The 13,883-nt window shown below is 36.3% G+C and overlaps 1 protein-coding gene across 8 annotated transcripts in view; it reads left to right on the top strand.

Moving 5' to 3' along the window:
* Positions 1-13,883, top strand: part of cpeb3 (cytoplasmic polyadenylation element binding protein 3) — a 35,566-nt gene that overhangs the window by 4,846 nt on the left and 16,837 nt on the right. For 5 of the 8 annotated variants that reach the window (XM_077196956.1, XM_077196954.1, XM_077196955.1 and 2 more), the window contains exons 3-4: positions 1,576-1,729; positions 9,979-10,035. In XM_077196956.1, the coding sequence (XP_077053071.1) occupies positions 1,576-1,729; positions 9,979-10,035 (211 nt within the window). The remainder of the gene's footprint in view (positions 1-1,575; positions 1,730-9,978; positions 10,036-13,883) is intronic. The other 3 variants (XM_077196961.1, XM_077196960.1, XM_077196959.1) reach the window with 1 other exon arrangement.

The following is a 13,883-nucleotide window of genomic DNA, read 5'->3' as shown; positions in this document are numbered from 1 at the left end:
GTGAGGGTCATATTGTAAATGGATCATTTCTTTTTTCAGATATTTTACTGAATGTTGTGTTTGTTTTGAATGCACAATGTATTAACCTAGAACACACACATATCCATTCCACTCAACATTGGGGAAAACACTTATTAGCCTCAAGTGTTATTTTGAGTCTGATTTCGTGCAGTTTTGCCCACAATGGTGTCAGTTTCCTGATATTTTACATCACTGCATGAATTCCTTCAATGCATACAATACCATCATTAAAAACAAATCAAGGAAGTTTGATGCCTCCATTGGAGTTACAATGTAGACTGTTTTTTTTTTCAAAGTGAAAATAGAAATAAAACGTAACATATTTGATAGACTACAGGTTTAGGAAGGAATGTATGTAGTTTCTAGTTCTAATATATATATATATATATATAAGTATGCAAGCAGGCTGCAACAATAACAAGATGTGGCATGTGTGTGTGTGTGTAGTTGTTTAATGCTGAAATATGTGTGGCTCGTGTCTGATAGTGACTGAAGTGAGGAGCTCAGCATTTTGATTGCTCATGCTTTTCACAAAGTGGGCAGATTTTTATCTGGAACCTGAGAGGGGAAATATCGCTTTTTGAATGCTCAGCCAGTTGCGTGACAATAGGCTCGATGTGCAAACAATGTGCTTCCCTCGGTTGGCCTCTGCCCACTGCCGTATTCATCCGCACACTTTCACCAGCTCACGCTCTCTTTATTCACTTTTCCTTTATTCTCTTCCTCATTCTCTTTAACTTGTTTAATTGCATGTGGCAATCTCATCTGATTTTTTGTTTGACTAGCAGGTGGGCAGGAGAAACATTTAGGTAGAGATGATGATGCAGATTAACAATCTTCATTAGTAGTCATGTGGAACAGCACAAGTTCGAAATTCACACTTACCACTTCCGCATACCACTTACCAATACCACTTCCAGAGGTAGTCAAAAACGCATTCAACTGGATTGCTTTCATGCTGTAGACGCTCATGTGGTCGAATGTGTTTAAAAAGCCACAAAAGACCGCCTACTCTCTGCCTACTGACTTAACGTGTAAACTTTATTGGAAGCGCACTAGAGAAATGTTTTTTAAATTTTGTCGGGTGAAGACCCAAGTTTGGTTTGAAGACGAAAAACGTACCAAGCACAATGTTCTCTCACCATTCCTGATTTCTAACACACACTTGCTTTTGCATCTGTCGGAGCAGAAACAAAAGCTGCTGCTCTCCGAAGGTTTTTCCGTCGTCAACATGCGCGTTCATATGTAAATTGCGTGAGTTTATTTCGTCTATTACATCGAAAGATCAGAAAAAGCTCATACATTTACTCGCCCATAGACCCTCCCGTCGAAGAAATCAGGACAGAAGTTGTTGAAAGTGGAGAAAAGAGACGCATTAAAACACCAGGTGTAAATGTGAATGTGTCTCCCTCATCTACTTGTGATCCGATCGACCAAAACTAATCTTAATACCAGGTGTTGCTCGGCCCTAACAACTGGACTAATTTGAAATGGCGGTTTTGTGGCTCATCTTTAACTCAAAACCATCTTTAACCTCTTCCTTCTGTCTTTCAGGAACGGAATCGACCCTTTGACCCATTCAGCTTGCAAACTTTGGAGAATTCCTTAATGGACATGATTATGACCGACCATGACAAAGGTAAACATCACCCTGCCGCTGGCCCACCAATGACTATCGCTGATATTTTATGGAGGAATCATTTTGCAGGTTAGGACTATTTATACATCCATGCTTGTGCTTTTAGCTTCTAATGATAAAAAGCATTTGGTTAATGTCATATTTGTTTATTCTGGTGCATTTTTCTGCCACTATAGCATATGATGAAATGTTTTCTTATGTTGAAACTTGCTTTCAATAACTGCTGTCTTACCTGCAAAATATGTCAAAAACATTATAAATAACTATATCAATACTATTCAAAAGTTTGAGTTCAGTAAATGTCTTTTTAGAATAACTTAATTTATTCAGATTTTAAATTGGACATATGTGACATTAAAGTAATTTACAATAATTACCATTTCTAATAAATGCTGTTCTTTTGAACTTTCTATTTATCAAAAAATGCATCATGGTTTCCATTAAAATATTAAGTAGCTCTTAAACAGCACACTGTTTTCTACATTGATAATGATCAGAAATGTTTTTTGAGCAGCAAATCATGTATTAGAATGATTTCTGAAGGATCATGTGACACCGAAGACTGGCATAATTGGCTGCTGAAAATTCAGATTGCCATAAAAGAATAAATTACATTTTAAAATATATTAAAATAGAAAACAGTTACTTTAAATTGTAAAAATATTTCACAATGTTACTGTGTTTTCTGTATTTTTGATCTAATGCAACCTTGGATAGGAAAACCTTTGAATAGTAGTGTAAATAATAAAAATGTATACTGTATGTATTCAGATGTTCAAATGTTTGTCAAATGTATTTATTTGTATTTTAGGTTTTTCACATCTTTTACCATATTCAGTGATTCGAGTTTAGTTGTTCAGATCTGTTGTGGGAAATTCTCTCCTAAGTTGTTTTAAGATCACACTAGAGTCTCAGGGGACTTCAGGAGAGATGGCTTTCCTCTCGCAGACAATGGAAGCGTGTGATTGTGTAAAAAGGAGGTGAGGGAAGTTGTTTTTATGTGCTGGATGCATTGAGGCCCGTCTCAGGTGTGGAGCTGTTTTTCCAGATCTGGGTTGGAGAAGAGATGTGAATCTGGCAGTTGTACAGGATCTGGATTCTTGAGTGATCTATCCTAGAGGTGGCCAGAAGATAAGAGCAGAGAATCCTGACTGACTACCAGACACCCTGGCAAACTGTTCACCTCAAGCAGATGTCAGTGAAGTAGGCTTATGTACAGAAAGAGAGATGCGAATCATTTGTATCATCCTACATCTGCGTGAGTAGCGATAGCTCCTCGTGTGTGTGTGTTTGGGAAATGTGGTGGTGAGTCACTGGAGTTTTGGCATCTTCCTGTCATGTTGTTTGTGATTAGGTTACTAGAGGTCATGAGCAGATAAATGGTCCTGTAAAACAGGCTCCTCATTCCAAATCAGTGTGTTGTTTGTCTCTAATCTTTGGTTTTCTTAAAGTGGGCCGGAAACATAAATTGCGATCGTCTTTTGTAACCTATTGTGATTCATATCTGAGTGATACAGCTTTTCGAATGAAAAAAATGATGGATGTAGGGCTGGCGATATAGCCAAAAATATGATCACAATATTTTTTCCCATATCATATGAAAATGATATTTATCACGACACAATATCATTTACCATTAATGGGGAAGGAAATGCTTTCCACTTATTTGTTAGACCTTGAGAATGAATGTAAACATCACAGTTAAAGTCCACAGAGTAGCTACCTTTTAATTTAGGGCCCCATGAAAACCATTTTTATTTTTTCCTAAATTCTGTGTTTTCCATTTTATTTTATTTTATTTTTTGGGATTCTTTGTTTTATGATTTAATACAAATTTATGTAAACTTTAACACTTTAATCAAATGTAATCAAATGAAATATAACAATTAATTTACAGCAAAACATTTCATTTTTATTTTTTAACAGAACTGTATAAATTTAAAACATGGATGAAAAAATATCTTGGTTGTATGATATCCCTTAGAAATAATACAATTATTACATTACATTTAGTGGTATATTTCTGTCAAAATTTCTTGAAGTTAAACCGAACCTTAATTTTGAAGGTTTATCATGAAGATCTTTCAGTGTGTACTATTTGATGGTAGTTTTTCTCAAATGAAATGGTGGAAAGCTTGTGAATCTCTGGAGATGAAGTTTGTGTGTTCATGTCCTCACTCCTCAAATATTGAGACAGCAGACGCTGAAAACACAGTGAGCATCACATGCGTATGAGTTTGTGTATCAGACGAAAACGTGCCGTTCATTCAAACAGAGACGAGCAGAAATTAAAAAAAATTCCTGCTGTGTGATTGGCTGTTAGATTCATCCATGTTGAGTAAAAATGTCCAGAGCTTATCATAGTTATCAACGTAAATTTTATCACGATCTAGGCTGCAGCTGAATTGGACGGTTCTGTTGGTTTTGTTACAGACGTTCTCAGGTCTGTGGGTCTTCTGAGGAGCTTTGTGCCTGTTCACACTTCCGAATCCGTTTGAAGTCGTAGGAAATGCAGAACAGCGTAATCTTCATCCGAGCGCACATGACCACAGCTTCTTTCACTTTCTGAGGTCCCAACATTGACACAAACACAAACACACACACACACACAATCACAAAGATGCCTTTGTGCAAGCACACATGTACATATTTCTTTTGGAATTCTCACATGATCTGTCTTGTGTAACAGTGAGCAAAGGTTTGAACCAAATCGGTTGTTTCTTGCACGTCATAGGTTTTGAGAAATCTTCCAAAGCTTGACTGATACTGTGGTGGCAATCACAGCTTGGCAGCAGCCGCAGTCTGATTTCATTATGCTCAAAAACTCAGCCATAATGATCAAACTGAACTAGCTGATGAGAGGAATATATTCAAGGATACTGTTTCTGCACATATGCACAAACCGGTTCCTCTCATTACAGTTAGAAGTGTGAATCGTTAGACAGGGTGACTTGTAATCTGGGTTGTCAGAGCTCATTTTGACCCTGTAAGCCAAAGTTGAGACAGTAGCTAAGATCATGATGCAAGTTGTTTGTCAAGCCTGGGCTGGTGTGACTTTGCACATTGACATTGATAAAAGTGTCTCATAGTTCACGGTTCAACTTGTCATGTATTGAAGGCCTAGGATGAAAATAATATATACGAATACTAGGGCTGTGCGGTCAATCGAATTCGTAATAAAATCGTGATGTAAGCATGTGTGTTTTTTTTCCGCCAGACCCCTCAGTGTGCAATCTGAATGCAGCGTGCCTAAATCTAGTGCGAGAACAGAACAAAGCGGGTTTACTGTTACGACATATATTAAATCACTGAAACAGGGATGGTGAATTTAGGGCAGGATAAGGACGTGCCCTAGAAAAAAAAATCTGTTTGGGAATATTTTGAATACAGGAGAGAAGATGTATATCGTCGAGCCAGATAATTTGCAAGACCTGTCAAACTATCGTTGCAGCAAAACAGAATGGGACCATTGACACAGAACATGTTTTAGCGATCAAACATAAATATGAATTTAAAAAGTGCTGTCAATGGATTTCAAAATGTAATTGCAATTAAGATAAGATGTTTTGATGCAATTAATACAATCGGTTCCTTTTTAGGAAAGAAAACTATCTGTACAGTAAAAGTTAACTTTTGCAGTGTTACATTGAATAAATGGCTTAAAATCATTTAAAAACAAATAATGACTTAAACATATTTAATTACATGTAATCTTTGACAGCCCTAGATTTAAAGAGGTACTCCACCCAAATATGAAAATCATCATTTACTCCTCATCGTTTACCCTCATGTCATTCCAAAACTCTGTGACTGACTTTCTTACTTCTTCTGAGCTTTTGAAGAATGTTTCAACTGTTTCTTTTTTGTCCAGACAATAAATGTCAAAGGTGGCCAAAGCACCCTTGGACACCATTGACTTTCATTGCATGGACAACAATAACACTGACACATTCTTCAATTATGCCAGAATGTTTATTTTGGGTGAGTTATCCCTTAAATTGTTATTCTCAGATTGTTCCCACAGCAGTTTGTCAGTTCTCAGTACATAGCATTTCACTGTAGGGTCTTTTCTATTAATAGTTTAACATTGTTTATCTTTCCTTAAAGCCGCCCTGTTAGGCTGTCCATGTGAAGCTCAAGGTGTGTGAATGTTGATGTGATAGTTGCTCAATTTCAAGGACATTACAGTCTCAATCTGTTTTTCCACAGTAAAAGCTTTTACTGATGGCTTCTAAAGGCATGTTGGACAAACATTGAGCTCCTTAGGGTCATATTATAAGGCTTAAGCCAGTTCTGTTATTTACATGGTGAACCAGTTATAATATCTACATGCAATCATACCAGGACTATTGTCAGCAAGTTTATTTTGATCCATTCAATCCATTATGATTCTTTGTTGACAATAAGTTTGTTTGCATGTTTACATAACTGTGTAAAAAACCCACATTGGTAATACTACAATAAGGTCTCATTTGTTAACATTAGTTAATGTATTATTTACTAACCGTGAGCAATATATTTCTGGCAACATGTATTAATCTTTGGTAGTGTTAGTTAATGGAAACAGTTGTTCATTGCTAGTTCACAGTGCATTAACTAATGTTAACAAATACAAATTTTGATTTAAAAAATGTATTAATAAATGTTGAAATGAACATGACCTACGATTAATAAATGCTGTAGAAGTATTGTTAGTCCGTGTTAGCTAATATCTAGTTAACTAATGTTAACAAATGAAACCTTATTGTAAAATGTTACAAACACATTTACATGAGAAATTACCAGGTATTAATATAATATTGTCCATTATAGTTCTTAATTCAAAATGCAATTCTCAAAAAAGTTATGAAACAAGATTTACCAAATTTCAGATTTCATGATGCACTGCATCATTTAGCCAAGAATTGTAAAATCATTGTCAGATCAAACAAATTTCTTATAATGTTTAAGTACGTGATGGGTGCTTTTAACATGAATTCCACATGCTTTGTGACAAGCTTTGCTATAATTCTAATTGCGCCTGTTGTTGAAGGTCCTCAGATGTTGTATTATAACCTTTATTTTAAGCTGGTGTGTCAGGGGAAAAGTTGGCTTATGTGTATCTGTCATAACAAGACTAGAAAGTTGCCCTGTTTCATGCAGAAGGAAAGACGCTGACATTTGCTTCCAGAGTTCAGGCCTGATCAAACAGCAGGAGAGGAAAGGGAAATGCATGATTTGCATAACCATAGACGCCTGTGAGGAAATGTCAGGGGAATGTGTTTGGCTCTATCTCTGAGGTGTCTCTTCACTCATCAGTAAAGTATACTGATGTCAATCTTAAATGTGAGCGTTAGGTTTCCATTAATAGTAGATGGGAATGTGAATAGCAATACTAAAATATCCAGCTAAAACCAGTTTTAGGTGGTAGATGGGAGCATGTTAGCTGGTTTCAGTAGTCTGGTTTAAACATATTTAGGTGGTTGACAAGCTGGACCGCCATTACCTGACTGGAATTTTAGACCATCCTGAACCTGCAGTAAACAGCTACTATGTTCTTAAAACCAGCTTGACCACTTTAAGTTTTTGTAACTTGGTTTTCCAGTTGGGCCCATTACCAGCTCATCCTTTTCCCTGCCAGCTGGTAGCCCATCTGGTCAACCCTATAAACCAGCTTGGACCATCTTAAGCTGGTTTTAGTCAGCTTTTACAGAAGGGTAATGTTCAAACCAGCTGAAATACTCCGAGTCAGTCTGTCCATTATGTCACCGTTGGGTCAGAACTACAGCTGCAGTCAGTTAGAGACTTATTCACTACCGACTCTCTTTTCCAGCTGTCTTGAAGTCTGAAACAAGTGAAACCAGCCTCAGAATTCAGAACTCAGTGCAATTTTTATTGATTCCTCGATTTGTAATAATTCAGTGCAAAAATGTGTATATATATGCTCTATATGCTCTTACCCTGTATATAGCTAGCTCTTAGTTATAGGAAGTATATTTATTTTTATTGTGTAGGAATAAGGTTTTAGCTTTGTTATACCGGCAGCCAAGTAATCGACATTTCGTTGTCAAATTTCACTGTGTGTTTTTTGTACAATGACAATAAAGGAAGTCTAAGTCTAAGTCTAAGTCTAATTACAACCACTCTGAAATATGTACATGCATTACTGTAACATTCCTCAGAAAGTGCAAAATTATTTTATTATAGTAAGTTTATAAACAGTGAGTACTTTAATTAAAACCTTACTTTTGACTTTTTACACCGTGTCTACAGCAGACACGAGTGGCACGACACGTCAAAGGCAAATAGATCCCATTATAATCTACACCTGATGCAGCTTCACCTTAAATTCCCCCCGACACTAAACTGATGCACCGTTCTATTTCTGATGTACTTGAAGAACAAATTCTGACAAGCTTCTGACAAGAAGAACAAATGGATTTGCAATGATTGCAATGAACAGCCATAAACGTTTGTGGCGCATCACAACACAACAACGGTGACGTCTGGTGTAGACGCGGTGTGTGTCCCATTATCTGCCTGACCTCATATTTGTTCATGCAAATTCTTCCACAGTCTCCAATGTTTAAATTAAAAATATGTTGTAAAGGAACATGTATGTTGTCCATTTCCTTTAGTATGTCTTTTGTTTCAGTAAAGCAATCAAAATATCTCCAAAACTTCATACATTTACCAGAAAAACAAAATAGCATTAGATACAAGATTGCATTTAGTGAGATTTATGCCTTAATGAATGAAAAAAACAACATGCACTCAAATTCAAGATGATTTCTATGTATATAATATTGAGATCCATTTTTGTTTTTCCGATAAATTTAACTTCTTGTAGCAAGCAATACATAAAAAAACAAGGTGCTGTCACATATACCACTGCTCTGAGAAATTTCACCGGCAAAATCCAGTCATCGTGATAATGCATTTCACTTAATTTCCCCATGCACATTTCGCAGCTGGTTTAATTTGATCATGCAAACTCATCATGTTAATCAACAGAAAGCTACTTGGTTTGAAAGTGACTTCTGTTTGATCTGTACTTCATACATTGCTAAACCATTGACAATAGACAAACCTTTTTTGTGTGTGAAATTTTGCTAATGTGACAGCTCCTTAAGTCACCTTGGAAAAAAGCATCTGCCAAATGTCATTGACTAATAACAGTTGATTGTTTATTGTATGCGAGTATTGTTTGTTCAAAATGCCTCAGCAGTGACATTTAATTCAGATGACTATGTATTTGAAGCGTAGGCTTTATTTAAAGTGCATTGCCCTGTTGATGAAATGAATCATGGGTCTCTTCAAAAGTGTTGATGCTTTATAATGTAATCATGGTGTGTGCGTTTATTTCAAAATCAACTTTACACCTTTTTATTAGTATCTTTATGTGCCGCATGTCCAGGTGGTTGAGCTGCTTTGATTTGAATTATTGAGAAAATAGTCCACATGTGAAAGATGTGCTCTCAGCACAGCTGCTGGTTCTCACCAGAGACACTATATATAGCACTCCACACTAGCCCGAACAACACTTGCAAGTTGGGAAACATTTGCCCTGTTCGTCTTACAATCTCACCGGGCCAAATACCTGTTGAAACCGCACCACATTGCACATTTCTCATCGCTCGCCATTATTTGGCGTTGGTTGAACCACTGAAGGGCAGAGCGTCTCTGGCAATCTCTGTCTGCTGTAGGGAAGAAGTTTGCAAATGTGACTTGTGACGGTTCAGAATTTGCTTAAAAGAGCCCGTCGAGGCTTGCCCGCAGCGTTCCCTGGAATCCCACAGGGGCTTTGCTGTCATTTGTAACCAAAACTGCTAATGCTGGCACATTAGAGCTCTGATACTGAAAATAAATCAACAGCTGTTTTACAGCCATGCAAATGAATACTTTATGTATTTACAGAAAGTCCATGTGTGAGTTTGCTTAGCTATACTTGGATGATGCATTTGTCCCTACATGTTCGCTAATGTTACATGTGGGGATGTCCGCTTTTAATATGATTCATAAATAGATTTTTTATTCTGAAAATGCAAATGCAAGCGTTTTGTTTGTAGGCTTGGGTTATAATCAGCTCTACGTCAGCATTTTGAGATGTGTCAGAACACAATTCATAATACAACGCAAGTACGCATTCTAGATTATAGCACTAGTTAGGTTTTGTTGCTTTAAAGATTTGTATGCTAAAATTCATTGATGCTTCACCTTTTAGCAGAAATATGCCACAATGTTGTGTTTAGAAAAGGTAATAAACTGGTTTGTAGTATGTTAGGTGTCTCAATAGTGTTATAACTCTCCTGGTTTGTGTTCTTCTCATCTCTTTGTAGGTCGCATGGGTCTCAACTTTCACCATCCTGTGGCTGAACATATATTACCACCGAACAGTGAGTATCTTTCTCTATCTCTCACAGTACTGCATTAATCCTAATAAACACAGACTTTTCATTCCAGATGAACAAAGTATTGGATTTCTAAGACAGCGAAAACATCTTGTTATATATTCCATCTTATTTCAATCGACTGAGTCAAATGATTCAATATACACTAGCGCTTAAAAGTCTGGGGCCGGGAAGAATTTTTTTATTCTTTTGAAAGAAATCTCTTATGCTCACCGAGGCGGCATCTATTTGATCTCAAATATATACATGCATACAAATACAGTAATATTTTGAAATATTATAACTCAGTTTAAAGAGTTTTCTATTTGAATATATTATTTTAAAAAACATTGTAATGGCAAAGCTGAGGGTACGTGTACGACACCGAAAACTTTTTCATGAATTTTCATTTAAACGACAATGGCACATGCAGTTCATTTAAACGACAATGGCGTTTTGAGGACCTGAAAACTCAAGCTTTTGAAAACAGGTTTCATAGTGTTAGATTTTGAATACGATGCCTTTACCGTCTCCATATAAACAACAAAAATGTGTTTCTGTGAAAATGGGGACATCATGCACATGCGTAGTACATGTTCACGCATGCGTATTGCGTGTTTGTGGGGTGTTACTTGACAAAGTGATATCGCCAGCTACTGGCCTGGCATGCATAATACAGCCTTTTTAGTCATTTTTGCAGGTTTTTTGGACAGTTTGTAGTACATCGTTGTCTTGTAAACATACCATGAATTGTTAGCATCATTACTCCAATTTTTAGTGTCACATGATCTTTCAGAAAACATTCTAATATGCTTATTTTCTGCTCAAGTAATTTTCTTATCATCCATGTTGAAAGCAGTTGTGCTGCTTAATATTTTTGTGGAAACCATTTCCACAAAAAATTTCAGGTTTTATGAATATAAAGTTCCAAAAAACAGCATTAATTTCAGATCAAATGTAAATAGTTGTCACTTTTGATCAATTTATTGTATCCTTGTTAAAAAGAGTTGTTGTTTTTTTTATCCTAATTTTTCGAATGGGGGTGTAAATGCTTATTTGGTGATCTGTAGGCCTGTATACTATTTTCTTGTAGTGGCAGACAGATAACTCGGCTAATTAATACGATCAATTAAAACTATTAGCAGAAATGTTTCTCCCTTGTGTGTCTATTTCAAAATCTACCAATTAATTCAGATTAAAGGCAAAAAAAACACTGGCATATTCACACTGCCCCAACAGACACCAACAAACACTTATTGGACATGTTCATTCGGGTGAAAACAAACTCTGACCAATGCCGACAGCGGTAACACACTTATATGACACAACCCAACAAACGTGTTTGTTGGCTTTTGTCTGTGCTGTGTGAATTGGCCTTAATTAGGTAATTAAATAATTAATAATAATTAAATTGTTCTGCTGTAAATGTCAGCATTATATTTTCCATAAAATTTCCCATATCAGCATCAGCCAATACAAAACCCATTTCCGTCTTCCATTAGTGTCTCGTAGGCCCCAATGCAATGTGCTGAGTCCCACTCTCCTCCTGTGGTGCCACCAAACCGCACATATGAGCATCTCCCCTGCTATGATTAGCTGTCCTGAAAGCTTATATACACACGGTCCACCTCAGCAAGTGGCATACGGCCAGAGGAACAAACATGAAAGGGAGGAAACGCCAGGAACAGTTTTGCCAGGGTCACAGGGATGACTTGAGCTAACTGTGCTCATTAGCCAGATGGTTGTAGTGGGTATTTGCGTGTCTGCTGTAGGTACCACTGAAAAGCTTTGAGTGGGATGTTTGAGGTCTGGCGTGTCATTCGTGTGGTTTATGTACACCGTTTGGTGGAAGCAGTTCAGGAAGGAGCCGGCAGGGCCTGAGACCTCCCTCTAAGCCTCTAGTTTGGACAATTTTACTGGGAGAATAATTTCCATGTCTGTTTGTTTAAACTCGCCTTTAAAGTCTGAAGTTGCTCAGGCTGAAGGTTGCTAATAAGTCTTTAAATTCTAGAACTTATATTTTTAAATGATTTAGATGCAGGGTGGATCTTAAAATGTTTTGCCCTCCAGCCATTTGACCTGCCACATTTTTAAAGTATATACAGTATATTGGAAAATAAAAATGTGGCTGGTCACCCTCTATCTAAGTTATTGTATTTTTCTGATAACAAATTTATATTTATATATATATATATATATATATATATATATAATGTATAATATTACATGCATAAATGAAATGCATGTAATAATAATATACATTTAAGTATATATAAATGTAGATTGTTTATACACACATGTAAATATATATATATACATATATACTCACTTCAGGTGTAGAGATGTGTGAGGATGACGTTCACCAAAAACACCTTCTTGTGTCCAGCACTCTGGGAACAGCCTATTTGTTCAGAAATTTCTTTCTGTGTCTTACCCTCTTGCTTGAGGGTGTCAATGATGGCCTTCTGGACAGCAGTCAGGTCGGCAGTCTTACCCATGATTGCGGTTTTGAGTAATGAAACAGGCTGGGAGTTTTTAAAAGCCTCATGAATCTTTTGCAGGTGTTTAGAGTTAATTAGATGATTCAGATGATTATGTTAATAGCGCGTTTAGAGACCCTTTTCATGATATGCTAATTTTTTGAGATAGGAATTTTGTGTTTTCATGAGCTGTATGCCAAAATCATCAGTATTAAAACAATAAAAGACCTGAAATATTTCAGTTGGTGTGCAATAAATCTAAAATATATGAAAGTTTAATTTTTATCATTACATTATGGAAAATAATTAACTTTATCACAATATGCTAATTTTTTGAGAAGGACCTGTATATATATATATATATATATATATATATATATATATATATATATAGTTTTTATAATCACATTCTAGATTATTTTATATTAATATAAAAATATATAAAATACTAAATGTATGTATGTATGTATTAAATACATATAATAAGTTATTAATCTGAAATATATTCTACTTTTATTTCAATTAACAAAAGTGTTTTAATAATTTTAGAACCCTGGTATGTATATAATTTGAAAAATGTGCGATAGTCCACTAAAAGAGGTTCAAATATGAACCTGATTTAAATTTACACTAACCTTTTTTTCTCCACTTTAATTTGCGTCTTAGTTAACTGAAAGCAAACAATGAATCGCACGTATAAATTGATGTCTTTTCTTTCCATTTTGACGACTTCTTTTCTTGTCCATATGTAATGTGTTTATCGTGCCACAGATTTAGCTCATTGGTCTGTTTTACATCTGACATTGATATGCTGCCCTGCATGTCAAAAGCTGTACTCAACATGACATATTATAAACGTGTCAATCATGATGCAAGTCGTGCCGATTCAGCTTAAGACATCCATCTAACTCAAGATTACATAGACCAGCACATGGATGGACACAAGAAGGTGTTTTTGGTGAACGTCATCCTCACACATCTCTACACCTGAAGTGAGTGGCGTGATGCACGAAAACTATATTTTCACCATTATATTCCTGTGATGGTCGGGGTCCATGATGAAGCAAAACTACCTGCCACTGTGCAAAAATTCCATACTGGTGACAAGTGTTTAGAGGACAGGGTTTTGATTTTAGACCAGCTCAATGGAGTTTGTCGGACTCAGTGTTCTTGCTCTGTATCCCAGTGTGTCAAGGCTGTGTGTGATCTGCTGTGACTTGTATTAAGAATCAGCCTGAGGGACTTACTCCAGTTGCTTTTTCTCACTCTTGAGCCCTTGCTAAATGTAACTAGTTATTCTTTAACAAAAAGAGAAACTGCTATTTCACTGGAACTGCCCTTTTTCCTGTCACCTCTCAACAAACACCCCGTCCG

Source organism: Siphateles boraxobius, unplaced genomic scaffold, assembly GCF_051911475.1.
Source record: "Siphateles boraxobius isolate OS27281-9 unplaced genomic scaffold, OSU_SipBor_1 37, whole genome shotgun sequence".
Lineage (NCBI taxonomy): Eukaryota > Metazoa > Chordata > Actinopteri > Cypriniformes > Leuciscidae > Siphateles > Siphateles boraxobius.
The sequence above is the reverse complement of the archived record's forward strand: the minus strand, read 5'-3'. Positions and strand labels throughout refer to the sequence as shown.